Source organism: Numida meleagris, chromosome 13 (genome assembly GCF_002078875.1).
Source record: "Numida meleagris isolate 19003 breed g44 Domestic line chromosome 13, NumMel1.0, whole genome shotgun sequence".
NCBI lineage: Eukaryota > Metazoa > Chordata > Aves > Galliformes > Numididae > Numida > Numida meleagris.
In genome coordinates, this window is record NC_034421.1 from 4,311,646 (window position 1) to 4,339,157 (window position 27,512).

Sequence of the window (27,512 nt, forward strand, 5' to 3'; positions counted from 1 at the left end):
TTGTTGTTGTTGTTTTTTTTTTTTTTTTTCCTCAATTATTATTATTTTTTTTTTTATGAAAAAAAAAAAAAAAGATCACACGGAGTTCTCCAACAAACAGAATGCCGAAAAGAAACCGCTTGAAAACAAAACGTGAAACAAAAAAACGAAACGAGAAAAAAAAAAAAAAAAAAGACAAAAAAACCTGGCTCTCCTTTCCTCTCGATTGTCTGAAATATCCTTGTGTTCCATAGAAGGCAGTGGGTTTTAAGTGCTTTCTATTTAACATTAGCATAAAATCTCTCTCGCGCGCTCTCTCTCGCTCTTTTAAAATATGCTCACACCATTTGCTTCTACAAGTACAGTACACTTTGAGCGTGGGGGGGGTTGGGGGGGGGGGGTGCCTGTTCCCAGATCATTTACAATCACAATCCAACAGGAAATAAAAAATAATATTCTCAACGTCAGACTGTGTTGGTTTTCTGCCGTCGTCGGTTGCTTGGGTTTGTTTTGTTTGGTGGGGTTTCTTTTTTCTTTTTTTCTTTTTTCCTCCTTTTTTTTTTTTTCCTTTTTTTTTTTTTTTTTTTTTTTTTTAGAATGTCGTAATTTTTTTTTTTTCACAGTTTTAAAAAGTTTATATTTATATATATATATTTATATTTATATTTATAATTAAAAAGTTGAATCCATTTAAAGACTTATAATACAGGAGGGCTAAAGAGTCTTTTGGTACATTAAAACTGTACAGGCTAGAACCGTCACTATCCGCGGCGCCTGGGGCAGAGGTGGGACAGCGCAGCACCACTGTGGTTCTATCTGAAGTGGGGGGGGTGACAGTGCGGGGACAGCCCGGCCCCCAGGGCCCGATCCGGAGCGGATAGTTTGCCATCTGTCCGAGCTCTCCCCACCGGAGCCTGGGCTGCTGCTCGTGGCCGAGCTGAGCCCCTGCTCCGCGTCCCAGCAATGTAGTGCGAGTCGACAGTTGCAAAGATCAGTGCGTCTCTTGGGAGTTCTTGTTTGTTTAAGTGCAAGGATGTTGCATCGTTCCGTTTTTCCTCCGGCGTCCCCTCCTTGCTGGGTTGGCCAGCTGAGTGCTCCCCTGGCCGAGCCCAAGGTGACAGCTGGGATCTGGCTGCAGCAATAGAGCGGCAGGGCTGGGCTCCACGTTCTGTCCCTGTTGCTTCGCATGGGAGGTGGAAGGCTTCCAGGCAGCTCCACGGCTCCGTGCAGGCGTGCGAGGTAATGCTGAGTGAGTGATGCTAAAATCCACAATGGCAGGCAGCCCCGTGGCCTGCAGCCTCCTCTGCTCCAAGCACCGCAGCAGCATCTCCCAGTCGCTTCCTTCCCTGCTTCTCCGCACACTCACACGGAGTTGTTCGGCCAGCATCACCCTCTTCTCACCGTGCACTTCTTCCTCTATCTCCTTTTTGGGACAGGAGAGACTGGGAAGGTGTTCGGCCCATCTGGGGCAATGGAAGGCAGCAGCCCAGCCGTGACGGTGGCTCACCTGGTACCCAGCTCTCCCAGCCTGGAGGACCTCTCCTGCCATCTCCACGCTGGGGCCAGCGCTGCCCTTTCGTGCTCCACTGCGGGGCGGGGAAGGGGAACCGCAAAAAGGCGCCGGGAGGATCGAGACGAGGCGCTGAGAGAGAGACTCATCTCCTTTCTCTTTCACCCTGTCCTTCCTAAAGGGTCATGCGAAACAAGCAGGAAAGGGGATATAAGGACGGAGGGGAGCGTACGCAGAAGGTCAGCGGGTGTCCCTCCACGTACAGGCGGCTTCCGAGTGACTGATGGGGGCAAATGACACAAAAGGGATCCCTCCTGCTGGGGGGGGGGGTCCCGCTGGTGAAATGATCATGAGACCCATGTGCTTTCCAGGACCAAAAGGAGGAAGGGAGAAGTTGGTCAAGTGTCACCTCAATTAAAGCCACTTTCCGAACATTCTTGAGGTTCACACGCCACCGCTACCATCCATGGCATCTTCTGTGATTGCTGTAACCGCTTTCCCAACCCCTTTCTTCAGCCCACTCCTTCCTCCCCACGTCTCTAGCACTCTCCTGTCTGTAGTGTGACACGGAAAGAAACAATCATGTCGTCTGAACAGGCACGTCCTCAAGTTTGTCCTGTCCCTTCCCAGGGGTGGCACGTGCTCCCTGGGCGGTCAGCAGATGACAGGGACCCCGTCGGTGTTGAAGATCATGCCCGTCGTGGGCTCGTAGGTCCCTGCAAGGTAGTAGAGGTCCTCACTGTCTTGGTATTTCTTAGTCTTTAGCATCTGCTCATATTGATCCAGACCAACAACGAGACACTTGTGTGAGATGGTCTGGACATCGTTTTCATCCACGTGAGAGGACTGATAGAGAGCTCGCTGCATGACAGGAAGGGAAGGAGGCAGACAGAAAGGAGTAATTAGAACTCACAGCATTTAAAGCATCATCTGCAATATGCAAGAAAAACAGCCACCAGACTATCCAGAGCTTCTGCTCACGCTCATACAGAACTCCCCAACCATCCCCACTGCCAGCCCAGGCAGGGACACTGGGAACACCAGGGGACTGCAGCGTGGATGTGATCAGTCCTTCGCACCAAACCTGAGCCCTTGTGCACAGCCAGCTCCCACAGATGGGAACACCACGGCTGCAGCGTGTGCTAACGGGGGGATACCCGAGGCCTGGAGTTTGTCATCTCCACTTCAAGGATGCAAATGCAAAGACAGAGGGGCTGGCTGCGGGCCCCCTGTTCCTCCCAACACCCAGCACCAGCAGCTATTCCCATCCTCCCAAATACACCCATCTGAAGTCCTGGAAACTGCAGTCTCAGCAACTGAGGCAAAAAGTGAAAGCCAGAGAAGGTCACGGGCTTTTCCCCAGCAGCATCAGTTATGCAGTTGCGGCACCAACCTCCATGAAGTCCTTTCTCTGGTTGGATGCCTGCAGAGCTGTGGACAGACTTCTGCCTGATTTCTGATCCCAGCGCTGTGCCCAGGAGGAAAAGAAAAGAAAAAACAAATAAAAAGAAAGCGAATTAGTTGGATTTTTCATGTTACCATCCCCTGCCCACCACACGTGCCTTCACAACCTCAGTCCCAAGCAAAAGTAACACAAACTCAGAGCCTACTGTAAACCACGCTGTGCAAATATGCAAAACTCAGCATTCCCAAGCACCAGGCTAGCAGCTTTACATGGCACAAAGTCTTGGTTTGACTCCTGACAAACTCTTTTTGGACTGACACAAAAATCTATTCCCTAGTAGAATAACAGACACCCTTCCCTGGATCAAGGGATAAGTATCAGGCTTGTCCACAGCCACAGCATGAAATGATGGCTTTGCCCACATTAGGGTACTAGCAGTGACCTGGGCCATAATTCTCCTTGTCCTCAGGAGATGAGCATGGACAAGCAGCTTTGAAGCCCTCTCAGCAAAGGCGAGTAGCCTACCTTGCCTTCGTTGAGTTTCTTCCCAGGGTTGGTTTCCTCTGGGTGATAAAACCATTTGACTCGGACCACCATGTTGTTCCCCCACGACTCCCACATGCTCTGGATCCGGCCAATGTAGGGCAGGTTGGGGCGGCCAGCTGAGAGGAAGACTGCACAGTCTCCAATGCGAATGATCTCCTTGCCCCGGACGATGGCCTTGTAGAAGAGCTTCCTGGCCTTCCCTTTCATTCCTCGTCTCTGCCAAGAGAGGACCGCACAGGTGAGCAGCTCAGGTTTCCCTCATCCTACAATCCTGCCCTTTTCTGGTGGCAGAGCCGGACCCAGCCTGGCAGTGATGCAGCCACTGCCTCGCCAGGACACTCCACAGCCTCAGCACTACACACTAATGGAGAATCAAAGACGGGGCTGGTGTTGGTCTTCCACCATCAGGTCAACAGGCACTCCCACAGGAAATTGGACAGAGAGACAGGCCATGTGGGACAGCTCCCCCTGACACAGTGAAGGCCAACCCCAACCTCCTCTGCAACCCGGGCAGGGGACGCACTACGCCAGCACAGCATCGTCAACCCCAAATGGAAAGGCTCCCTCGGGCAGCCCCAGGGGAAAAGATGCATCGCGAGACAAATGGGAAAGGCTTTGCTTACCTGCGTGGGCTTCCCAAACCACTTCCACAGCTGCCGTGCGGGGAGGAAAGCCGCGATCTTGGGCCTGTTCTCCACTGACGGCAGCCGCTGGCGCTTGGCCAGCTCCTTGGTGGTGGGCAGGTGGATGCCCTCGCGCTTTTTGGGCCTGCTCTTGTTGCCGCTCTGCTGTGGTGCCGGCTGCTGCGCCGGCTGCTGCGCCGGCTGCTTCTGGCTCTGGGGGTGGGAAGACGCCCGGGATTTCCCTGCCTGTTTGGTTTGCTTGGGAGGGAGGGTTTGCTGCACCGAGGAACTTGGCTGGGACTCAGCTACTTCGTCATCAGAGCTACAGGAGGAGTCTTCATCTGTAGTGGAGGAGGAAGAGGAGCTGGAACTTGATGAGGAGGAGGTCGATGAGGCAGAGGAAGAGGAGGAAGAGGAGGAGGAAGAGGAGCTGCTGCTAGAAGAGGAAGAGGAGGAGGAGTTGGAGGAAGAGAGAGGGGTGGATGCTCTCGAGCTGGTTGAGCTGCTGTCCTGAGCCTCCCCTCGGTTCTTCTCTGTCTCCTCTTCTCCCTCTGACTCTGAGCTGCTGTCACTGCTGTTGCTCTCAGACTCCTCTACGGCTGCTGGAGCTGCTGACTTGTCTTCCTGGTCCTTAGAGGCAGTGAGGCTTTCTGACGAGCCATCAAACTTTCCCCCAAAGCTGGCAGGGTCTCCCTCAGCTGCTTTGGCTCGGGAGGATTTCTGCTTGCCCTCTGCACCCACTGCAGGGGAATAACCCAGCCCCAAGAGACTCTTGCCATCTCTGCGACCAGCCAGACTCGAGTCCTCCAGCATCCTCATTGCCTCCTTCATCTTCTTTGTCTTTGGAGACATCACACCCTCATGGTCCAGCTTGATCAGGATTTCATTGTCATGCTTCCTCTGAGCCTTGACCATGGTGCCAAATTCCTGGGTCTCTTCTGTGGGCCGCCCTTTCTTGGTCTTGGTTTTCGATGCTGAAGCATCACTGGAGCCAAAGGCCGTCAGTGTCCCTGGGAGGTCACTGTAGGGCTCTGTGCTGAGGATGCTGCCGAACACAGCAGGCTGGTAAGTGGGTTGTGGGGGGCTATGCAGCTTAGTGGAGATCTTCATTTTACTGGCTTTTGACCGCTTTTCCTCTGTGGGGGCAGGAGAGCCTCCAGCAGGCAGTGGCTGGGATTTTCGTGATCCCTTCACACTTGATTTGCCCAGGCATGCTGGCTTCTCTGGGACTGAAGAAGCACCAGGTGAAGGCTCAACCTGATCCTTCTCTTCAGGCAGGGAAGCCTCTTCTGCAGAGAGGAAGAAAAACACAGGCATGATGTTATCCATTGAGACTGGCACTGTTAGCTCAGACACAGACAGACACCAATCTCAACTAGTCTCCAGATTGTTCCTGACTGCTTAAGGCTTCCTGGAAAGGCACACAGGTCGTTACTGTGTTGGGAACGGTGCAAGGACACTCAACTCTAGGTCTAGCAGTGGTGACAACCTACCAGCTTTTGCCTTGATGCTTGGCTTTCTCCCTCGCCCTTTGCCCTTCGATGCAGGCTCCTCTGACCCCAGTGTAGCTCCCTCTTTTCCTTCTCCAGCATCTTTGCTGGATTTACGGCTGCGACGCTTGGTGCTGGGTACTAAAAGGGCTGGGGAAGGCTCAGCACCTGGAAAAGGTCAAAGAAAGAGACGCTGAAAAGCAGTGAAACAACATACACAACAGAGACCAGACATGGGGAACCTGTCCCTATCAATTCTGCAATAGAGATTGGGCCTTTTTACCCAGTGGTTTGTGTCCCACCCCAGGTACGCGTGTCCATAACTGATGGTGCAACCTTTGTGATTGAAAGTCTGTGAACTAGCCCTAAAATCACAGAGGAAGGTAGCTCCAAAATCCCAACATTTCATAGTGGGAAGGGTCCTGAAAGAAACGGAGCTCAAAGACTCACACTGGATCTTGTAGTCAGGTGGGAGAAGCCGAATGTGAGACAGTGGGATGCGTCCTGTGTCTCCATCGTCAAACTCTACTGTGATGAGATCGCCATCTTCCTCCAGATCCAGGGTTCCTGAGGGTTGGGGGAGCAGAAGGTGTAACAGACAAACTTAAGAGCACAAACTACTTGCTGGGAAAGCAGGGACACAGGGGGAGCCATGGATCCTACACTAACTCCAAAACATCCCACTTCCCACCGTTCCTATATGGTTGCCCAAGAAGAGCACAGAAGGTTTAGTCCACAATGAAAAATCCCTCGTAATACTAAACCAGCCCACCTAGTGCAGAATCATTCTGTCAAAATCACAGAGAAAAACTACTGCAGTGTGACATCCCACCTCGTCTCCCTGTTTCCCTCTCTTCCTGAAATATCTTTTATTTTCACTGCAGTATCTTTCATGATATGCATTTTGCAGCTACTCTCAGCAAAAAGCAGAGTTCCCGTATCAACATTTTATATATCTTGTAAGTAATCCTTCCTTCTTCCATACAAAGCATGCCCAAAAGCAAGACCAGCAATGGCACAATTGTCCAGGCTTCTTCACTGGCCTTTCTATCAGGCCAGATGGGGGAAGACATCAGAAAGCAACATGTCAAAGGCAGAGCTATGAGTGGCTAGGTGATACATGAACCTCCACAACCTGGGCTGGAGATAATTCTGACTTTTTGAAACGTGTTAAATTTCCTGGATATTTTAAGCTCCTAAATCGCTCAGACCTCTCCCTACCAAAGCATGGCTCCTGGACCATAAGATATTACTAAATCAGCATCCCAGTCGAGTTGGGCATGACCTGGAAGAATGGGCCAGCCTCTGACACTCACAGCAGACCTCAGGACCATCCCAGACAAGCCTGACATCCCTCAGGACACGTAGGATAGATACATCCCTGGTTCACAGCACCTGGGCAGCCTTACCTCGGACAACTGTCCCTGGGTAGAGGCAGCGATACTGCTGGCTCCAGTAGGCTGCAATCCTTGTGCCCTCGGGCAGGAATCGCACTGAAGGTGGCTTCACGTCAATGATCTGCTCAGGGCAAAAGGGAAGCGATTACTGATGCTCTTAGCACCAGCACAGATCATCCTATCACATTCAGCACGTCCAAGCCAGATCTGAAGAAGACAAGAGACAGTTCCCCCGCTGGGAAATGGCCTCCTGTCTGCACACATGACAGCATGAAGGACTACTCCTGTTAGTGGGGACCTCCACACCAGTGGGAGCTCTGCGTAGACTGACTTCGTGGGCAGAAACAGGGTACCCCTGCAGCCCCTGACAGTTAGCTGTTTCCACCCCAGAAGAGGCCCAGGCACCCACTGGCCTCACATACCGCTTCCTGCAAGAGCTGCTCCAGGCAGTAGATATGGGGTCGGTTTCCCCTCTCGCCTTCCACCACCACGCGGTATCTGGAACACAAAAGGCCCGATCAGACATAGCACATGGAATAGATCACCTGCGTCAGATAACATCTTCCTTCAAGCCCCTGCCACCAGTCAGTTGAGAACATTTAATGAAAAGTAATTAGATTTTCCCGAGCACTGATAAAACAGAGTGAACTCTCCTTCCCTCCCTGCCAGACTCTGTGAGTTGCTCTCCAGACACCTCTGCAAAGCACCAAAATCCATCCCTGCATCAGCTACCTCCCCTTTCACCAGCAGAGTCTGGGCAGATACAGCAGCCCCATAACTCACATGTCAGGTGAATGCACTGTCTTGACATGTCCGGCATACAGCAGCTTGTCATCCATGGGGATGAGGACACGCAGGCCATCCTTCAGCTCATCCTTGTCAATTATGCAGGAGCGGGGAGCTGTGAGGTGTTGAAGCAAGGCAGGGATTAGGGAGCACTACAGAGGAAAAAGCAACTGCAAAGGGAGAGGGAGCTCTCATACTCCCAGCATGACCGTTCCCTAGGAAAGGACCAGCAAGCCCTTTGCAGAAAGGTACCCTTCTTGGTAATAACAATGTATTGGCAAATGAAAATAGGGCAGCTCACAGACTGGGTTTCATCTTGATGTCAAACAGAGTTGGCAGCTCTGAAGAGGCTTGTATCTGGCAAGCCAAATTGACTGTAGAAGTGGTTTCTCCACCCCAAGGATTCATGGCTTTGGACAAGGAATGTGTGAAAGCAGCACAAGCCCTCCCCCAAGCAGCCCTGGGAAACTCATCCAGCTCTGCTACTTGCACAATTAGCCCTCCCAGCCCCCCCTGCCCTCACCTGGTGTGGGCGGCCGCTCGACAAGCATGCTCAGTGGGATGTTCTCATCCTCCGAGAAGCTGCTATCTTGGTTGGGTTCAAAATCCTCCTCCGCTGCCATGCTCTCCATGAGCTTGCTGACAGCTCCTCCTTTCCCTCGGTTCTGCAGGAGAGCAAGCAGCAGGTCAGCTGGATGCCAACAGGCAACAGTCTGATCCCATTTCACCTTCCTCCAGCAACAAACAACCTGAGGATATTGGGACAAACTCGTCTCCATCCTCAGCAACGTTAAAACACACAGAGAGTCAAGTAGTTATACCCAAAATTGTTTTCTGAGTGTAAAAAATGATCTGTTTTACTGGGTTTACTGCCAAGCATCACTGACAGCTGAGCAAAAGCTATTCCCCATATCCTAGCCACATCTCACTCCTGCAGGCTGGGAGAGATGCCAAAGAGCAGACAGCTGTAGCACTGCTCTGCGCTCACCACCGCTCTGCAAAGAGCCTGTCTCCACTAAACACGCAGCAGACGCCATTCCTATTTCTTCTCAAAGCCTCACGGTTCATTTCTTGCTGTTACATACAGATCATAAGCATTACACTCAGAAATTGTGCGAGAAGATGCATTACTGTGTGTTATGAGAGAAGACGATAAGCTGCAGTGAGCAGAAACCAGCGGTGGCCTGGCTCATCCAGTGCTGAGCACAACTCCATCACCATCTCCTCAGCCTTTGCTTTTTACCAATGCTCTTCCTCCACCCCACCTCTATGCCTTAGAGAAAAATTCTGCCTGCTCATTAATGTGGGGCATGAATTCAGCTGAACACTAGATGGTAGCAGCAGGCACTGTACTACCTGCTAGCCTTCCTGGGAATTTAGGCTTCTCAAATTTTGCCTGTAATGCACCATCAGAGGTTGCATTCGGTGTTTTCTGTCCCTCACACTACAACAGTCCAAGGAAAGAGAAGGGCTCTCAATCATTTCCCAGCTCATGTGGTCTAGAACCAGTCACTCACCTCTTTTTTAACCTCCTTGGCTTTCACCTTGGCTTTGCTCTTCTTGGTGGAGCCCAGGGCGTTCGCCAGGCTGACCCGAACGTCAGATGGGGAGCTAGGGATGCCAGGAGGAGACATGGACGAGGAGGAGGAGCAGCAGGGTGCTTCTTTACCCTTTTTCCGCTGCTAAATACAAAAGTAAACACCCGCCATCAGAGAAGATGCAGGCCCACAGAGAGGAAGGGTGAAGCAAAGCAGGCCATGCACAGTCTGCCAGCAATTCACTGATGACCTATGTCTCTCAGCTCTGCACTCCGGCTTCACAAATTTCAGAGAGAGTTCTTCATTACCCCAGAGAGCAATTCCTGCCCATCAGCCCTTCCCTCAGAGAGCTCCAAGAAGATCCCAGCTGGCTTCATGCCGCAACTAACTTGTCTAACTCTTCCCACTACTGCTGCTCCACCATTAAATGAACCAGTGCCAAAAGCAGTTGAGCTTTCAGCCAAGAGGAAGAGTCAGCAACCAGGAGGAGAGCACTGCCACTACCAGCCAAGGATGGTCCTCCAGAGGCACCGTGAAGATGTCAAGGGGGACATGGGAAAGTGAAACAGCATGTGGACTCAACCCTCCTCTTGCCTAGTGGAGCTCATCACCCTCCCTTCATCCTGAGCTCCCAAGGGTCCCACATCAATGCAGCCAACGCGTTCCTCACCTTGCTTAGCTCCTTCCTGTCCTTCCCCTTGCTGCCCTCCTTTTTGGGACTCATGGGTGCCCCCTTCCCACAGCGCCCAGGCTTGGAGACAGGAGTGGAGCTGGCAGGTGCCGTGGGGGTCAGCATGGCCGAGGATGTGGTGGCATCGTGGAGGAAGATCCGTTCGCTCCGGCGCCGGTTCCACAGGTCATCATCGCTGGCCTCCAGCCCAAACTCAAAGCTCAAGTCCTTGGGGGACTTGAACTTCTTCAGCTTGCGGCCTTTCTCAGACCCAAGTTTGGCTTTGTCAGCGCTTCCAGATCCAGGTTCAAGGCTGCTTGGGGTCTGGCTTGACGGGATGCTGCTTGCTTCCAGTGACCCCTTCTTCCCCCGCAGCAGTCCCGAGGGTGACTTCTTCCTGATCTTGATCTCACTCTCTGAGTCAGTGTATTCAAACTCCGTCCCTAGATGCAAAAGATTCAACCATCAGTCAATGCTCTGGTGACTACAAGAGGAGCCAAGCATGGCTAGAAGCTTTTGGACTCCATGGGAGATGTCAAGCCTATTCAACAGAGCCCTGGTGTCCCTCTTTCAAACCCTAAGACCCTTAAAACATTCTCCAGCCCTCCACAAAAAGGAATTGCTCACTTGAAGGAAAGTACAAACCCCACACAATGAACTTTCCTACCTCCCTGGGAGGGGTTCTCTCCAGTCTCACCTTTGTTTCTGGAGGAGGATCTCTTTAATGAATTGAAGACACCCAGATTTCAAGCTTATTTTTCTCCTATTGGCCAACAGACACCACAGAGCTATTTATTGGCTCAAGTAATTGCCCTGAAGTCAGAACAAGTAAATGATCTCTTGTCTGTGGCAGATGGAAATCCCCCCACAATGGCCACTGCTCAGCACAGCAGCACCCAGCATCCTGAAATAATGCAGTAACACTGAGGTGTTCACCACCTACAGTGTGTTTCCCCTCTTCAAAACCTGATAAAGGAGAGTAAGATCATGTGCCCTCCAGGGACAGAAGGGAAACTGAGGCAGCACCCATACATCTGTGTGACTTTGCTTTCACACCAACAAGGTCTGAGCTTGACAGAAATTATTCTCAAGCCCAACAGTGAACAGCCCCCTTAAGATTACTAGCATTTGCAGGATATTCTTACAAAAGGACATCATACACAACTAAACAACATTCATGTGGGTAGAAGAAAATGTGCAAGGCATAAGCATAGAGAGAAGACATCTTATTTCAGTCCTTCTCTTTGAAATATGCTCACTTTCCTGGGTTAAACACAGCCTGCAGGAACCTGCTCACCTCTTCTAACCAAACAGTCTCCCCTGAGACAGCCCCAGCACGAACAGGAAAAGAGCTGGTCTGTCAAAATCAAAGCTGGCAATGCTCAAGATGAAAAGCCCACTGGAAATTACAGCACCCATTTTCCTCCGTCACTGCCGCCTGAGACAATTTCTAGATGTTTCCAGTTTCAAGGAGGGCAAGTTACAAGGCGATAAATTCTTAAGCGAGGCTGTTGGAACAAGCTGGCAAAAGCCTAATATAGCATGGAAATGGTGCTAAAACAAGCTGGGCTCCCAAAGAAGACATCATTTTCCATTCTGAGGCATGCTATAAATTCCATTATCACTTAATAAATATTAATAGAGAATTTATAAATGGAGCCCATATAGATCTGTCTGACTGGGAACGATGTCACCCAGGGGCATTTGTGCAGCAGGGCATGGGAAGGAGAAGAAATAAAACTCCCATTACTTCTAACACTGAAACTGAGGGACAGGGACAGAGGCACGGAGCCTGGCATGGCAAACAGACGAGCAAAGGAACTCTTGCTTTGAGTCCCTCTGTCCACTTTCTATCAGACACTGATGGGAAGAGCGAATTTAAGAGGTTTTCTTTTGTTTCCGTGTCCCTGCTTTTCTTGGGTGCTGAAGATCAGCTGCATTTAGCACGTGCTTCCTTCCCCAAAATGCAGCAGCACTCTGTCCAAGGGGACACCGCATCCCACTAGTTAGCGTGACTGTTAAGGGTTTGCCAGGCAGGAAAAGAGGAAACTTTGAGGAAGCCACAAGCAACTGCCCCTAGGGAAGCCGCAGCTGCTACAACTGCCATCCTCGTGACTGCTTCTTCTTTTCTTGCCAGACAGTGAGCTCGCCCTCAGTACTAAGATCACGCAGCCAAAAGCAAGGACATGTCCGGATAAGAATCTGCTTTCCTGCAGCACAGCTGATCCTGAACCTTCCACCTTCACCCCTGGCACAAACCCTGAGCATGCGACTCACCCATCAGGCTCTGTCGCTCCTCCTTCTTCTTCGCCTTCTGCTTGGCCTCCAGCTGGATGATGGAAAGTGGAGGGGGAACGATGGGGCTGGGCATTGCGCTGGCAGCAAACCTTGCTAGCAGGCCCAGGCCACTCTCATCAAGGGCAGGTGAAGAAAGCCTGTCGGTGCCATCTGTCCCATAGTCCTCCACCTCCTCCTCTTCTTCTTCGTCCTCTTCCTCCTCCTCCTCTGAGCTGGAATCTAGCACGCAGAAAAGAAGCAGCCCATTACAAACCTTGCAGAGCTGTGCATCAGCCCCATCCCCACCCCGAAGCGATAGCTCTCCTCTGCTCCGTGCTCCCCTAAGCAGCACTGAGCCACCCCTGAACTAAGCCAGAAGGTGTTGGCCACAGACACACACGTCTTTGTGGTCATACAGGTGGTATCACCCTGCCTACCACCACCCATGGGGGACACAGCAGCACAAGGTATGGCAGAGGACTCATCCAAGGCAGGGGAGGGAAAAGCAAGGTGTTGAAAAGGAATCCACGCACCCCTTCCCTGCAGCTTTCAGGAGGAATTTAAAGCTTAAATCCTTTGAAAATCCCAACCCTGGAGCTGCGGGATTCCCCTCCCACCCACCATTTCTTCCTCCGTAACAAAATCCATTAGTGTAATCAGAACCAGAGCTCAGCACGGAAGGGGAATACCAGAGATCAGCCTGCATCACGGCAGGAGGCGAGGAGGACATGGAGAGGAGAAAGGGCAGGAGGCAAAAATGCAAAGAGAGGGGGAAGGAGGGAAATAATAATTTGAAAGCGATGGATTTGGAATGGAGGAGGAGGAAAATTGTATCTGCAGATGAAAGGACACAAAGGGCGAAAATGACATTTGCAAGGAGCAGGCTTCAGCAGTTAGCATTGGAGATGGCAACGAGTGTCGAAACGCTCTGCCTCAAAACTCTCTGCCTTTCGCTTCCCTCTCTACAGCTCAGGAAAGGCAGAGCGAGCTGCCCACAGCCCCAGGTGGAATTCTGGCCAAGAAATCAGCCTGGGCTGGCACACACAGCGCAGCGGGCTGGGGTTTTCCTTTACGATGTGTGCACAGCAGGCACGTGGGGCGGATGCTCTGAGAAGGGGCATCGCTCCCTTCCCGACAGCACTTCCCAAGGGTCTGCCCATGAGCCCAAAGGCAATGATTTTAAATACACCTCATCCACAGCTAGCTGCAGTAGCGCTGCACAAACACACACACACCGCACACATCCATATACACACACATATATGAGATATATGAGCACATATACATGCAGACGTTTAGGGTCTTTCTAACTGCAAAAACTCGGTCTAGGAAACGGCTTTCGTTTCTCTCAAAACTGAGGGCTTAAATAGGATCATCGAGGCTGCTGAGAGATTCCCACCACTAGCAGGAGCCCTGTGCTCATGGAGCTGTCTGCCAGCGGCTGCCAGCCGGCCAAACGAGAAACCAGATCCCTTCAACACGAGCTGCAACAAACACGAAAATCCTTTTCTTTCCACCGGTGCCCTCAGGGATAGATAAAAATGTTCCTGACACTTGGCTGGTAAAAAAAAAAATATGCAATAACACAAGCATTGTTCTTCCACTTTGGGTTGTTTTTCCGTGACTTTAGAAATAGCAGGGATATCAGAAAGCAGTGCTCTATCAAATGAAGTTAACGGGAATCTTTTTCATTTTTAAACAGCAAACGTCAGATGGCTGCAGAATACTAATTACTGACTGCACCAGAATCCCCTCCCCACCTCAGTGGCTCAGATGATCCTTCTGATGGAAAACTGCTACTAACCCAACAATCTTGCAGTAAACACCAAGACATCCGCAGCCCTATTCAGTCCTTGCATAAAAACCACATGCAAAAAAAAAAACAATCCACAGCAAATTAGGATCAGACTCCTTCCCCTAACACAAGAAGGGGCACAGTGACTGTTTTTCTACCACGTTTTGCCAAGAAGAAAACACGTCCAGATGAACGCGGCTTTTCTGAGATGCAGAAGCCATCTGCCTGCACAGCAGCAAAACAGTGCCTGAGTTCCTACAGCAGCTCTGTTCCACTCCAAAGTGGGATGCCCAACTCCAACAAGTGCCCCTTGTCCACACATCCAACTGGGCTCTGAAATTCAGTAATTCTCAGTGAAATGGGACAGATCAGCCCATGCATTCCTTCCAGCTAAACCCAGAGAGCCAGGTGAGCCAAGAGCGGCTTGCCTGAAGGGGTGGTGGAGAAGGCAGGTAGAAAATGAGGACATTTTGCAGGAAAACCCCCTCACAACCTGTCCCACACGAACGCCATTCAGCACCGAGCACGCCTCTCGCTCAGTGCTTAAAGACTCCTGTCCACCCCATCCACCATGGGCTCTGCAGTTGCAAGGGCACGAGGGCACCGAGCAGCTCCCATATTTCAAAAGCACCAAGGTGAAACAGATTTAAAAGCCACGCTGGAAGCAGCCATTACTCACGCTACGGAAAACATACGATGCAATAACACACCTGGCACTTATTCTAACCTCCTTCAAATATACGGTTTCACGCTACGGAAAGACAACCGAAGACAGTCTCTTGTCAGCATTATTACCAAAACACTTGTATTTCTATCTGCATGAGATTCAACTTGCAGCGTGAAAAAAAACCCACAACATTTTAGCACATTCACAGCCTTCCCTCGCAGCTCTATCCTTCTCCACCACAAGGGCAGCTCCTGCTCGCTCCCCTCCTCTTCCTCCTGATGCGCCAAGAGACAAAAACGACCGAACGAAACCAAACCAGCACATTTGGGGCTTCCCTCCAAACCCACGTGCTTGGAAACCAAGCCCCCACATTCACAGTCGTGGTGGCACAGATATTCCTGCTGGTGCTCTACAGCCCACCGCGATGGCTGCACAGAATCTGAAGCTGGAGTCTGAGTCCTGCTGCACTCAACCTATCCATGGGCTTAAAAGGAAGCACGCACAGATGCTTTTGCACGACCAAAGCCTCCATCTTTTTGCCTGCCAAGAATGAGCAGTGGGACAAAAAATGTTCTGAAATATCTTTTTTTTTTTTTTCCCCGGTTGTAATTCTGTGAACACCGAACAAAGGTGAGGAGAAACCATTTCAAGTGCAACATTTCTGTCATCGTTAAGAGCATGTATATGTGTGTACACACCCACACACGCAATCACACGTACACATACAATCCCGCAGCCAAAACAAACACAAAGTCATACTGAAATGCCAGTGAAGCCAGATAAGCTAGTCAAAGGCTTTCTTTTTTCCAAAATGTTTACCTGCATTAAACTCAGAACCAAAACCAATTGAAAATACTGAAATTTCTCACTGTTTTTTTATGGCATTTTACTGTAGGAGAGGAATAAATGAAGATGAACGGAGATCGGTTAAGCAGTTTGGTTTTTACAGACTGATGTAACAGGACGGACTGAGGAGGGCGTGGGGAGGAAAGGTTTGGGAAGGGGGGAGTAAAAACACACACTTAGAAGAGTCATTTCACACTGTAAAAAAAAATAGCATGACTTTTTCATAACACCAAGCAGGCCTACAGCATACAAAGCAGGCTAAGTACAGGCAGACTTTAGACAGCTCCTGGGTCATTGACATCTGATTTGTGTGATCGGTCCAAACTCTGGAGGTTACCTATTTTCAAATCTCCAGTGTAAGACTGTCCCTCATTTTTTATTTTTTTTTAATGCCAAACAAACCAATTGTCATCTTTTGTGGATTTTTCCTCCATGTGTGCTGCGCTGCTGACTCCAGAAGTGCTTATAAAAAACCATTAAAATATGACAACGATCGCACGGGATTGGTTGTTTGAGGAAAGAGTTATCCATGCTGTTTTGAAATAAATAGTAGAAAAATATTCTATCATTTCTTTCAAGGGGGCAGAATCACCCTCCAAGTCAGGGAGAGCAGGGAAGAAGGCATTCATCACTTCAGGGAAACACTCTACTGAGGAGAAAAAACGTGGGTCTTCAATCATGGAAACTTCATGGCTTTCCCTACCCTGACGGCCTTTGAAGGCCACATGTAGCTTCAGCCTGCACAGGCAGTTTGCTCTTCAAGGTCACTGGATGAAATACCATAGACTTTGCTCATTATCGTTAACAGCAGTGCTATGTTTGGTCGGCAAGAAATCCATGTGTCCCTATAACTATCTCAAGGCAGATGAAAACAAGTTCTCCTGCAGTTAGTCCTACATCTGACGTACATAGTGGCAGGGCCGTGACACCCGCTGCCCTAGCAGCAAGCAGCCTGCATCGTGGCCCAGGAATCTTTCAGCTGGACAGAGGCAGAGCCTTTGCAGGCAATGCCATGGCTTCTCACCTTGGATCCATTCATAAAACCTTCCTTTTTGCTAGGATAATGGGTTCTCCAAGAGAAAATCAAGCAGCAAACAGTAAAGCATTTCTGGAGTCCTCAAACACAGACACTCAAGCAAGTCTTCCATGCAAAACTCTTCATGGACAGAGGAAAGTCAAAAGTGGACAGCGATCATCTTCAAAATTATAACAAAAAAACCAAGAGAATGCAAAGATCTACGTGTCATTATTCACGGAGGTAACATCGAAACATCTGAGGCTGACAGATGACATAAAGAAAATTATTTTGCCTACCTACATAACAATGGTCAAGGTTCGGGTTCATGGTTAGTGACCCTCGCTGAGAAGTGTCTGCCCTACAACCAGCCAACCACTTTGCTTCTTTAGTGCAGCGTGAGAGCAAATGCAAGAGACCGACACAGACATTCAAAGCATCATGGATAGGGGCAGGGGTGAAAGGGTTGGCCAAGCAGCTGCAAGGAGAAAGCGAGCACTTCTAGAAAAGCTGAGGTTATTAATCGGTTTAGTATCAGGGAAAGCCATCAGAAACCCTATTACCCAAATATCCCTTCAAGAAATGTTTCTGACAAAGAACAAAAAAATAATAAAATCAAAAACCATTTGCAGAAAAAACAGAACTGTAACCAGCAATCCCTCCCAACCACCCCTCCATGCCCACCTCCCACCCCTGGAGGTTTTGCATCTTTGGTTTCCCCACCATTAAATGACACCTCTGAGGGATTTACAATGCTTTTCCCCATTTGTTCCAGATTTCCCAACCTCCTCCCATATCCCCCTCCCTTCCCAAGACTTTATCCCATAAAACTGGGATAGCTGTTTTTTTAAAAAGCAGACAGGTTACTTGAAAAATCAGCAGAGCTAATTAGGGACAAGTTACCTATCTGCTATTTGGAGCAAAACCAAAAAGCAAAGCCCCAAAAACTCAAGAGCTCAGCATCTAAAAGGGATTGATATCCTCAAAATTTCCAACAGCAGCAAAAAAAAAACAAAACCAAAACAGATGCAGAAAGTAACAAGGAAGGGAAGAGATGTCAAGCTGAATGGAAGTAACGTAGACTCTTCACGGAAACGTGGCAAACTCTCCCTCACACAAAATCCACTGTCCCCAGAACAGTTTGGGTTCTCCGAGGAATAAATCTGATTTCTTTGAAACAGACTTTTTTTCAGTTTTCTTTTAGATGCACTGGTGGGTCCAGCCCAGAGTCACATCAAACTAAATCAGCATTCCGTATCTTTCTGCTGTTATATATACGGGTTTTTTTTAGCTTAAATTGTCTTTCTTTGGAGGATAGGTTTGGAGGGAAGAACAACAGGTGTGTGGAGGAGATTAAGATCAAAAACTAAGAATAGCAAAACCAAAGCAAAACTATCCAGCCCCATTTTCAATTAACAACTGCCTCAGCAGTGTGAAATGCTAAAAGGCTTTTGCCGCGCTACATGCAGCTCTGCTGTGTAACTCAGATGATAACAACTGGGGATGCTCTTGCTTAGCATTCAGCCCAGACGAGCTACTTTCTTTTGGGAGCCGAGGGCTCATTAAAATGACCTTTCCCCATGATTATTATTTAATGAGTTCGCTCTAAAACAGAAACCCCTTGTGTCTCTGGAGGAAAAGTCTCAAGTAATCTCTTTTCCCACTGAAGTACTAATGACAGGCTGACAAAAAAAAGCTGTAAGGAAAAAAAAAATTGGGGTGAGGGTGGTGGAGGGAAACTGCAGAGTCAAATTTAATGCAGTAATTACCACATCCTTGAGCACTATGGATTATGTGCGGGCATCTGAAAAACGTTACCACCCAAAAGGGGCATAAAAACTTGTTGAGTATATTTTGAAAAGAAAAAATATCTGTCAAATAACGGGGACCTTATGCACAGCAGCAATGAGGACTCAGAGCCTTCACGATTTATCTGCCTGCCTGGAGAGCCTAACAACAGAAGAAAACAGCTGTAAATAAAAAATAGAACAAAATAACATAAAACAGATGAGCAAAATAAAAATGAAATAAACGGAGTGGGGGTGGGAGAGAGGCCTTGATTTGGACAAAGGCAGCGAGCGACAATTGCTAGCAGGGATATTTGAATAATAGAGAGTACCCAGACTAGGTTAATTCCAGTTCTACTCATGGGGAGTGGGAGCAGGAGAGGGATGCAGAGCAGGATGGAGTGAAGCGGCAACCTAATCGCCTGCTAAGAGACACAGCAAGAGAGACAAGTACACAGGTTTAGTTAAAAATGAACTCGATATGTTTAATAAAGCTTGGTATACCAAATCGCAGTACAAACATCAAGTCACACGGCCACACAACAGTATCCCGGCAGTAAAAAAAAATAATAATAATAATAAAAAATAAAGGAATGCAACTAAAAAAGGGGAAAAAATAAAAGCTCCTTCCAAGCCTCTTCAAGGCCCATGCCAAAATAAAATAATAAGAAATAAAATAATAATAATAGTAATAAAAAGAATATAATGGTGGTGGTGGCAGCAAGGAAGAAAGTGAGGGAAAAACCGAAGGGAGGAAGGGAGCAGGAAAGTAGGGAGAGGTGAACTCTAAAACCCAGTCGATATAAAAGCTCTAAAAGAGCCAGTCGGTAATAATATCACAACGATACAGGTACAAAAAGCATAAAAAATAACCGTCGGGCTGATACAGCAGGCTACGCTGCCAAGAACAAAGATGGCCGCCCTGGCTGCGACCATCAAAATGGCTGACCCCGGCCTGAGGGCCCCTGCTCGCCCCCCGCCCGCAGACATGGTGGAGGGGTGCGTTTGCTATAAGCTAGTAACCTTGATCGAACGAGTCCTCCGAGGAGTCGCTGAAGGAAGATCCCGCCTCGGCCTCCCGCAGCAGCAGGCAGAAGGGCTGCTTGCGGCCTGCCGCCGCCTTGGCCTTCAGCGGCCGCCCAGCCGCCACACCGCGCGGGGCCACCTTGGGGCCGCCGGCCGCCCGGCCGCCCTTCCTGGCCACTGCGCTGTAGAGGCCGGGCGGCCGCGGCTTGGGGGCGGAGGGGGGCTGCGCCGGCCACTCGTCCCTCAGGGATCCCTCCTCCTCCTCCTCCGAGTCCGTATCTGCAGTCAAAGCGGGTGGGAAGAACATTACCTCAGGGAACGGGGTTTGGATGCTTTTTAGAGGGCGTCAGAGTGTTGTTTTCGTGTGATTCTGGGTGAAGGGGCTTTGCACCAGGAGGGGCTGCGTGCCACCATGTCCTTCCTGCCAGGCCTCCATCACAAGCCACAGGCTCAGCTGGGAGCCAAATAAACACAGAAATACATGCTTCCTTCTTTCAGTCAGAAATAAACACTCTCCATCTAGACCCAGCGATCCTTTCTGCCTTATGGCAGGATCCAAGAGCTGTTTTCACCTCAGGAACAGAAAACTCAGACAGACATTTCCATCATGAAGACACCCACCAAAGGTGCGGTGATGCCAATGACTGGCCAATCAACCCGAGTCAGTCTCAACCATGGTTACACTCTATTCTCTGACTTAAATCCCCATTTCTACACAAACTGACCCTCTTGGAGGGTTTCTGACACAGCCAGAGCAAGCCCAGCTGCTAAGGGGCAACACGTCCAACTCCAAACATGCCAACCCAGACACTCAGCAGTACAGAGCACACCAACACAGAACAGTGACCAAGCTCCTTGGTCCATAAACCCCAGTTTTACCCAGCTGCAGGCAGTGAGTTTTATACAATGATCCTCTCTAGTGTCAGATGAGTGGAGCAAAAGTATATCATGTCCCTGGATGTGATAGAAGCAGGTTTGAAGTGTCACATCCCAGCTCACAAACGCACCACTAACTCTGTAACATATTATGGACATGGACCTTTCCAGCATGCAGACAGCATCAGATGCTCTCCAGTGTCAGCCCCAGTTGCACATCAATCCCCATCTCCATCGTGTTGGTTGTGGAGAGAAAGCAACAAGGGGTGGCAGCTTAGAAGGTCCAAAGCCCAAATACACAGAAGATGTGGTGAACCTCACTTCCATTAAAATGGATGGGAATGGGATACTCAGCTCACCCTCTGAGTCCATGCCCAAAGTTTTCCGGACTCCAGCTAGAGAATCACGAGGTTAGGAGGCACATGCATTTGGCACCAGTCCCACTCTCCTCTTCCACAAGAGCAGCCCACCAGTCACAGGAGGTGCTGCCATATGCTCGACCTGCCTCCCCAAATCCATCATGCTTGAGTGACCAAATGACTGCCTAAGGCCCTTTCCTTGAACTTGGCACACAGCTGAAAGAATGCATATCAAAGCTGAGCCATTCCAGAGTCAGTTCCTCAGTAACAATAATCCTCCCGCTCTGAGATTCATGTGGTGATATGGGCACAGTCCTACATCAGGAGACTCACTGGAAAGGAGAGGACTTGGACAGCAGCTCCCTTGCTCCTTTGGGTCCAGGAAGGAGTTTTTGACCTTGAAATCACACCAACAAATGCAAGAATACTGTGAAAGCTCCTCCTCCCAGTAAGGGGCTGTGCCTCCTCTCTGTCCTGCTTACCTCCCCCAGCAGATCCAAAGCTCCCAGCTGAGGCGGCCTAGGTCTGTTCCTGCCACTGAAGTACACTAAAGAGCAGCACTACTGGGTGGTTTGTGAAACACAACCAGTCAAAGGCTGTGTTCAAGTTCAGCGAACACAATGGCTCCTATTTTGCCACGTAAACAGTTGATTTCATGCCAAACATCTGTTCATGTGGAGTCACTACCTCATCATCTTCCCCATTAGTGAAATTTCTATACTGGTCTTGCACTGCAGCCACACACATCTGTTATGCATATGAATACCCCGTAAGAGCTTTACGGTGGGACTTAATTAGCTGCAAGCAAAGGACAAGATATGTATGTGAGTGAGCTACCAGGCCTCAGACCATAAGCTCCAAGTCCTGCACACATTCTCTGCCCCACTGTCTGCCTGAGTCATTAAAGACTCTTCCATGCCTGGTCTTCCCAATGCTATCTGCAATTCAGATTTTTCTTTCTGTACTGGCATCTGCTCACTTGCAGGAATCTTTGCCTTGGGTGCACTTTGGGTGCACCAGGATGCCACGGTGTAGACTAATTCTGATGGGAAGGCTGTACACAGCCAGTCAGGAACCAAGCCACAACACTGCAGAAAGGCACGAGGATCCTTCAGACATCAGTTTTCCCTGCAGACTATGCTTTCTCTACCTGTCTCCACAGCTTAACCCCACCCAGCTCACCAAGTTGTCTCTGCTAACCACCTCCCGAGAGGAGAGGCAGTGAGAACTCACCTGATAGCTAGATGGAGAGTGTCTACTCCCAATGAAAGCAAGGACATGAGTTTAATTCTTTTTCCACACGGACAATCAGTACAACACAGGCCAAGAAGGGACACAGCAATGTCTGCTACCTCTTGGATGGGGCAAGTTGGGTGGACATATCACACGCACCCCAAAGATGCAGCAGCATGAATTAGCCAAGGAGAAGGTCAACTTCCACCCATGAGCAAAACCAGACCCATCTCCAAGACCACTTCCAAGAGGCCAGAAACCCCCACCACACACAAGAGATCACACCATAACAAGAGATAAATGAGGGATTACTTACTATAGGAGTAGCTGCTAACTTCAGATATTGCTGGTGAATGGGAAACCTTCAGCTGATTTTTGACTTTTAATCCCACCTCCATCTTCTTCATTTTGGCAGCCACTTTGTTTTTACCTTCCTTGGTGGATTTCAAGGACAGGCCCAGGTTTTTGGCCAGGCTCTTCTTCTCCTCCTTACTTGGCAGAGCCTCATGAGAAGGGAGGTACCTGCTGCCACCTCCACCAGCTTTTAGCTTCCCCCCAGAGCTGTCAGCAAACTTGAAGGGGGATTTGAGTTTGTCTTGTTTGGTGAGCGACAGGGCCTTGTCGAGCTTGCTAGCCAGCTGTTCCTGATCCGATGGTACTTTCTTTTTCTTAAGCTTTAACTGTCAAGGTGAAAGGAAGGGACGCAGGTGAATACAAAGCAGGCATCATGGCTGACCCCAGGGTTTTTAACTACCCTCATTTCAGTCTCTTGTGCTTCCCAATTAAGAATGCCTCAAAAGGAAGATCCTCGCTCCCATCATGTTGCTAGGGAGAAAGAGAGCAGCAAACGGTGCAGCTTCGCCCTCATAAAGTAATATATAATCTCAAAGATAACTCAGAAAAAACAAGTTTTCTTCCAAAAGAAATATATTCACAAATTAACGTAGTTTGGAATTCTTTTCTTCTCAACACTTTCTGTTTTTTAGGATTTGTTTGGGTTTGGTTTACAAGCTGTTCTCTAGATCACAGGGATTATAAGTCTTCTTTACCCAAAATTCCAGCCAAATAAATACAGATTTCCATACAAGCAACCAGCTACAGTGGCAGATGCCAAAAATCCCCAAATACCTCTCAGCAAGAGCATCAGCACCACTGCGTTACAGGCAGGGCTGTTACATCCTTTTTCCATATTTTCTTGCGCTTTGAAAAAGAATAAATTTACTTTATGTGTGTTACAGCTAGACAACAGCAGCTGTAACTCAGTACTTTGCCTGTATGCATTTTGGATTTCATCAGCACCTTAAAGCTCCAGTAATTATCTCATTGCTTCAGTAGGTGCAACGGAAGACCCTGCATTTAAAACAGTCAGACTGCACTCTGTCCCTCCCTCGCCTCGAGAAGTCAGTCACCCACCTCTGCCTGGACAGCCACAGCAGTAAGACAACCACTGCTCTGGATTCTGAGCTAGCACAACACTGCAACACTCTGGCTGGCTCAAAGGTGCTCGCCTCTTTACTGACTACCAGAAAGGCCCAACCTCCATCAGCCAGCGTTAGCTTCTGCAAACACCCCTCTGCTGCACAGAGCCCTCCCATGAGGAGCTGCTGAACACATGTGAACTGAGAGCAGATGCTGTAAGATCAGGAGGAGTTGTTCAAAGCAAGCCAACACCGGGCAAAGCAGGAAAAAGATCTGCTTTTGGCCTGTGGCTCCGCATTCCCCACGAGGGCACTGACCTCGTTTGAGAAGCTGGGAGCAGCATCGTGTTCTTCCCAGCTCTGGTTCCTCCCTTTCATCTTGCCACTGCCGCTCTCCACATCGTCATCCTCCTCCGGGAGGGCCCCTTTGTGCCTCTTCTTCATGCCCTCGCCAGTCTCAGAGTCTTCAGAGAGCAACAAGGACTTGCTTAGTCTGCAAGCCAAGCACAGGATGGGTCAAGGTGGGGGGCTTTCCTCCCTGTGATCCCCATCAAGCTCTAAAGTGAGGTAAAATGCCTCCTAGAACAGCGGGGATCCTTAATGGGAGCCAAGTCCACTGTGAAGCGACAGCATTCTGGACACAGTGAGGGCCTGACTCTTGTTTTCCACCAAACAGGAGAGGCAGGGAGCCCTTCTTGGAAATCAGCACACAAATCAGAGACCCACAAGATGGTCTCTGAAAGAAAGCCTTTGGGGTCTTGAGTAACAGCACTGAAAATGCCCAACCTGGCACAGCTCAGCAAGAGGAAGGTTAGGCAGCCGAGCTGGCGATGGCGGTCTTATCCCACCTCTACTTTCATGGTCACTGGGCAAAGAGAGTCCTGAGGCCCAGGGAGGTGCCGCCCTGCCTGGCACCAGGATGCTCAGTCTGAGCAAGGTGGGGTTAAAGGACCACCCTGCAGGACTGCAAGGAGGGACAAGGGCACCATGAGGACCAGCTCGCACAAAGGGCAGGCCATCTGCTTCACAAGCCTGGCCCCACTGCGAGTGGCATTTGCAGACTGTGTTTTTGGTCTCTCTCTGGGATTTGTGGGAAAAGGAGAGGGTAAATCAGTAACAATAAAATAATAGTAATGTGAGACTAGAAGCACATCTTTCACCGCTCCCCAGCTGTCTCCATGAACTATTTGATGGATGCTGAGATCATTCAACACCTCAAGATCTCTACCAAGCCTCCATTAAAAGCTCTCATTGCCACCTCCTTCGCGCTAAGCCTGCTGGCCCATGTCACACTGCCACCACAAAGCCACTGACAGCCTCTAGCCACTTCCCCACCCCTCTGTCCTCCCTGCTGACCACCACACTCAGCTAAACCAACACCTCCTGCCCTGGACACCGAGGATGCATCTCCACTTCCCAGACCAGGTCACTCCTGCATCCCTGTAACACAAAGATGTGCATACCAACACGTTCATGCATGCACACATGCACAGCTCCAGCCACCTCTGGATGCTTCCAGCCTGCTCAGCCATCCGAACACGAGGAGCAAAACAGAGCCACCGAGAGGACAGATCTTCAGAAGCACGCAGTCAGTGGGAGCTGGGCACCTGAATCTGATTGAAAAGGATATTTGCAAAAAATATATAGCGCACAGGGAGGCAGCTTGGAGATGTCCTCCCTTTGGACAAGCTTAGCCATCTAAGGATGGTTAGATGGCCAGTGGTGTTGCAATCCAGGTATCCAAATGAGACCGGCTGGACTTGCACAAGAGAAAAAAAGAAGAGAGAATGATCCAGACACTGGGAAGAGAGAGGCCAGGCCAAACCAACTCCCACTGATGAGAGGAACAGGAGGTGAAGACAGAAGAAACGCAGCAGAAAGGCTCGAGAAAACAGAAAACCTGGACCAGCCCTATCCTTCCAGTTTTTGACATCAGCATCCCTGCCATGAGCTCAATGGCACCTTCCTGCACTGTCCTCCTGAGAAGGCACAAGGATGTGCTCCCGACACTGAGCGCTCAACGCCACTCAACTCTGCCTGTCCTACCCACAGCCAACACACAGACACGTGGGCTGGCATCGCGTTCCCACCGTGAGGACATGCTCGTGTTGAACGCTTCCACACCACTGATGGGAGACCATCCTGCCTGAGCATCGCCACGGCGAGACCCCGCTGCATCCGAGATGCTTTCCCCAAGTACGACCCTGTGCGGCGACCCTGCCATTTTCCCGTCTTCCCCAAATTCCAGCCTTACTTTCCACTCTTGCTGTCACTCTTCCCTCTCTCCTTAATGGGCGACAGAGCGCTTGATCCAAGTTTCCTCTTCCTGGGCCTTCCAGGGCCTCTTCTCGCCAAGCTTCTACTTTTCTCGTCATGCTTTTCCCTTTAAAAAAACCACACGCTTCACTGTTAACCAAGGCAACAAAACAAAACAAAACAAAACAAAAAAAAGGAAAAAAAAGCAAAGAAAAAAAATTTTGCAACCAAAAAGCAAAGCAAACAGGAAAAAAAATAATAAAGCAAATAAATCCGAAAAGAAGAAAAAAGGGAAAAAAAAAATGAAAAGAAAGCAAGCAAGAATGGGAGCCAACCCAGAACCTTCGCCTGTCACCGAACTGCTAAACTGAGCTGCTGAAGCCAAGGTTGTCTCTAACAATGGTCTCCCAGCTGCGTTCACCAGTGATGGGGTGGTGTGTCACATAGCCTAGGAGTGTGTTGTGCAAAGCTCTGGCGAGCCATACCAGGAGGAGAGGAGACAGGGAGGGACAGAAGGCCGTTTTCTCTCCTGGACCGAGAGGAAGTAGTAGGTGCCCAGCTGGAAAAGAAAAGACCGAGTGCACAGCCTGCGACTTACTCGGAGTCCCTGCGCCGCTGCAGCTTCACCAGCTCCCGCTGCTTCTCCTTGTAGCGCCGCTGCAGCTCTGCCAGCCTCATCCTGTAGTCCAGCTCCATGGCGTCCATGTTCTCGATGGCCGATTTGATAGAGTACATCTGGAAGGGAGGCAAGAGGGGTGGAGAAGGTCAGGGCAACTCCTGGCCCCCATTCTACACTGGAGCGCTGCACAGTGGGGTGACTTTACAATGCATCCTGGGACAACACCCCGTGTGCTGATACTGGAGCAGAGCACTCTTGCCCCCACCAAGCCCAGCCCAAGAGTGGTATGGGAACAAAAGCAATCAAGCAAAGATGCTCAGTGCCTGGGCATGGCTTCAGCTCTGAGGAAGAGCAACGCTGAAAAATAACCTGCAGAATGAAATACACCCATGGAGTCTCTTCTCCCTTATTTAAAAACGCAGATCAAAATATTCCTGGAATACTTACTTGCTGGGTACAAAATAATTTGTCAGCCTCTCTCATGGGGAAGAGTCAGGGAAGAAAAAGAAAGGAAAAACCCTGCTGCCACTACCTTTACTTATTCTCCCCACCAAAGCAGTAACATGAGTTCCTGCTGGCTTTGTATTACAAGCACCACTTCTAGGGCTGGGGAGGGTCCCGCTGAGATCAATGATGTTGATTCACAAACAAGAGAGGAAGCTGAATCGCACCATGCCGACTCGTGTGCTGTTATGAACGCGGAGGGAAGTTCTGCCCAGTGCAGAAGGGTGGCACACAGCAGCTCGGAGGGCAAGCAGTGGTGAGCGGATGCGCTGCGGCTTCTCAGGCTCAGCCACACTGAGAGCTACTTACGGGCTCATCTTTCTTCTGCATCCAGCTGTACTTTTTGTTGGGATTCAGCTCTCGAGGCAGCCGGATGGTTTTCAGACTTTCCATAAAGGGGGTGGAAAGCACTTCCATGAGCATGTGGGTGCTGGCAGCAAGCAAACTCTCTAGCGTTGGCCGGACAGGGAAACTCTCTGGACCTGCTGGGAAGGATATTAAAAAAAGCTGAAGAGGTTGACCCTGTGACACTATCCCTCTGGTGGGCACGAGGAAAGGCTCACGTCCCTTCCCAGGCCACAGCAGCTCAAGCAGCCTCTGGGATACCCTTGAACCCCACTTAAGATCTTCCATTGTACCCCACCATGCTGCAGCTGGCAACTCCCACCACGTCTCATCTCAGAAAGTTACTGAAGGTGAGAACCTTTCAGGACCTGCCAAGCTCTTGGAAAGCATCATCTGGAGCTCCCGGGACCTCCTGTGCCAAGCCCCGACAGACTGCAGGCTCGGTGCCTGCCAGCAGGGTGTTACCCTGGCAGCTCTCAGCAAGTGGGGCTCCGTTTCCACTATGCATACCACGAACCGTCTAGACATGGGGAGGGCCTTTGGAA

General features: G+C 49.9%; 1 protein-coding gene across 1 annotated transcript in view; it reads right to left on the bottom strand.

Annotated features, from left to right (window-relative positions):
* The window catches only part of TNRC18 (trinucleotide repeat containing 18), a gene marked incomplete at its 5' end in the record, with an annotated part of 45,177 nt that continues 18,250 nt past the window's right edge, over nucleotides 586–27,512 (bottom strand). Inside the window, 19 exons of the mRNA XM_021411747.1 lie at nucleotides 586–2,350; nucleotides 2,883–2,957; nucleotides 3,420–3,656; nucleotides 4,064–5,352; nucleotides 5,557–5,721; nucleotides 6,004–6,120; nucleotides 6,963–7,071; nucleotides 7,373–7,448; nucleotides 7,734–7,851; nucleotides 8,260–8,401; nucleotides 9,254–9,418; nucleotides 9,945–10,387; nucleotides 12,222–12,461; nucleotides 19,355–19,636; nucleotides 22,142–22,505; nucleotides 23,562–23,736; nucleotides 25,498–25,626; nucleotides 26,098–26,234; nucleotides 26,932–27,107. Coding sequence (XP_021267422.1) covers nucleotides 2,144–2,350; nucleotides 2,883–2,957; nucleotides 3,420–3,656; nucleotides 4,064–5,352; nucleotides 5,557–5,721; nucleotides 6,004–6,120; nucleotides 6,963–7,071; nucleotides 7,373–7,448; nucleotides 7,734–7,851; nucleotides 8,260–8,401; nucleotides 9,254–9,418; nucleotides 9,945–10,387; nucleotides 12,222–12,461; nucleotides 19,355–19,636; nucleotides 22,142–22,505; nucleotides 23,562–23,736; nucleotides 25,498–25,626; nucleotides 26,098–26,234; nucleotides 26,932–27,107 — 4,646 coding nt within the window. The remainder of the gene's footprint in view (nucleotides 2,351–2,882; nucleotides 2,958–3,419; nucleotides 3,657–4,063; nucleotides 5,353–5,556; nucleotides 5,722–6,003; nucleotides 6,121–6,962; nucleotides 7,072–7,372; nucleotides 7,449–7,733; nucleotides 7,852–8,259; nucleotides 8,402–9,253; nucleotides 9,419–9,944; nucleotides 10,388–12,221; nucleotides 12,462–19,354; nucleotides 19,637–22,141; nucleotides 22,506–23,561; nucleotides 23,737–25,497; nucleotides 25,627–26,097; nucleotides 26,235–26,931; nucleotides 27,108–27,512) is intronic.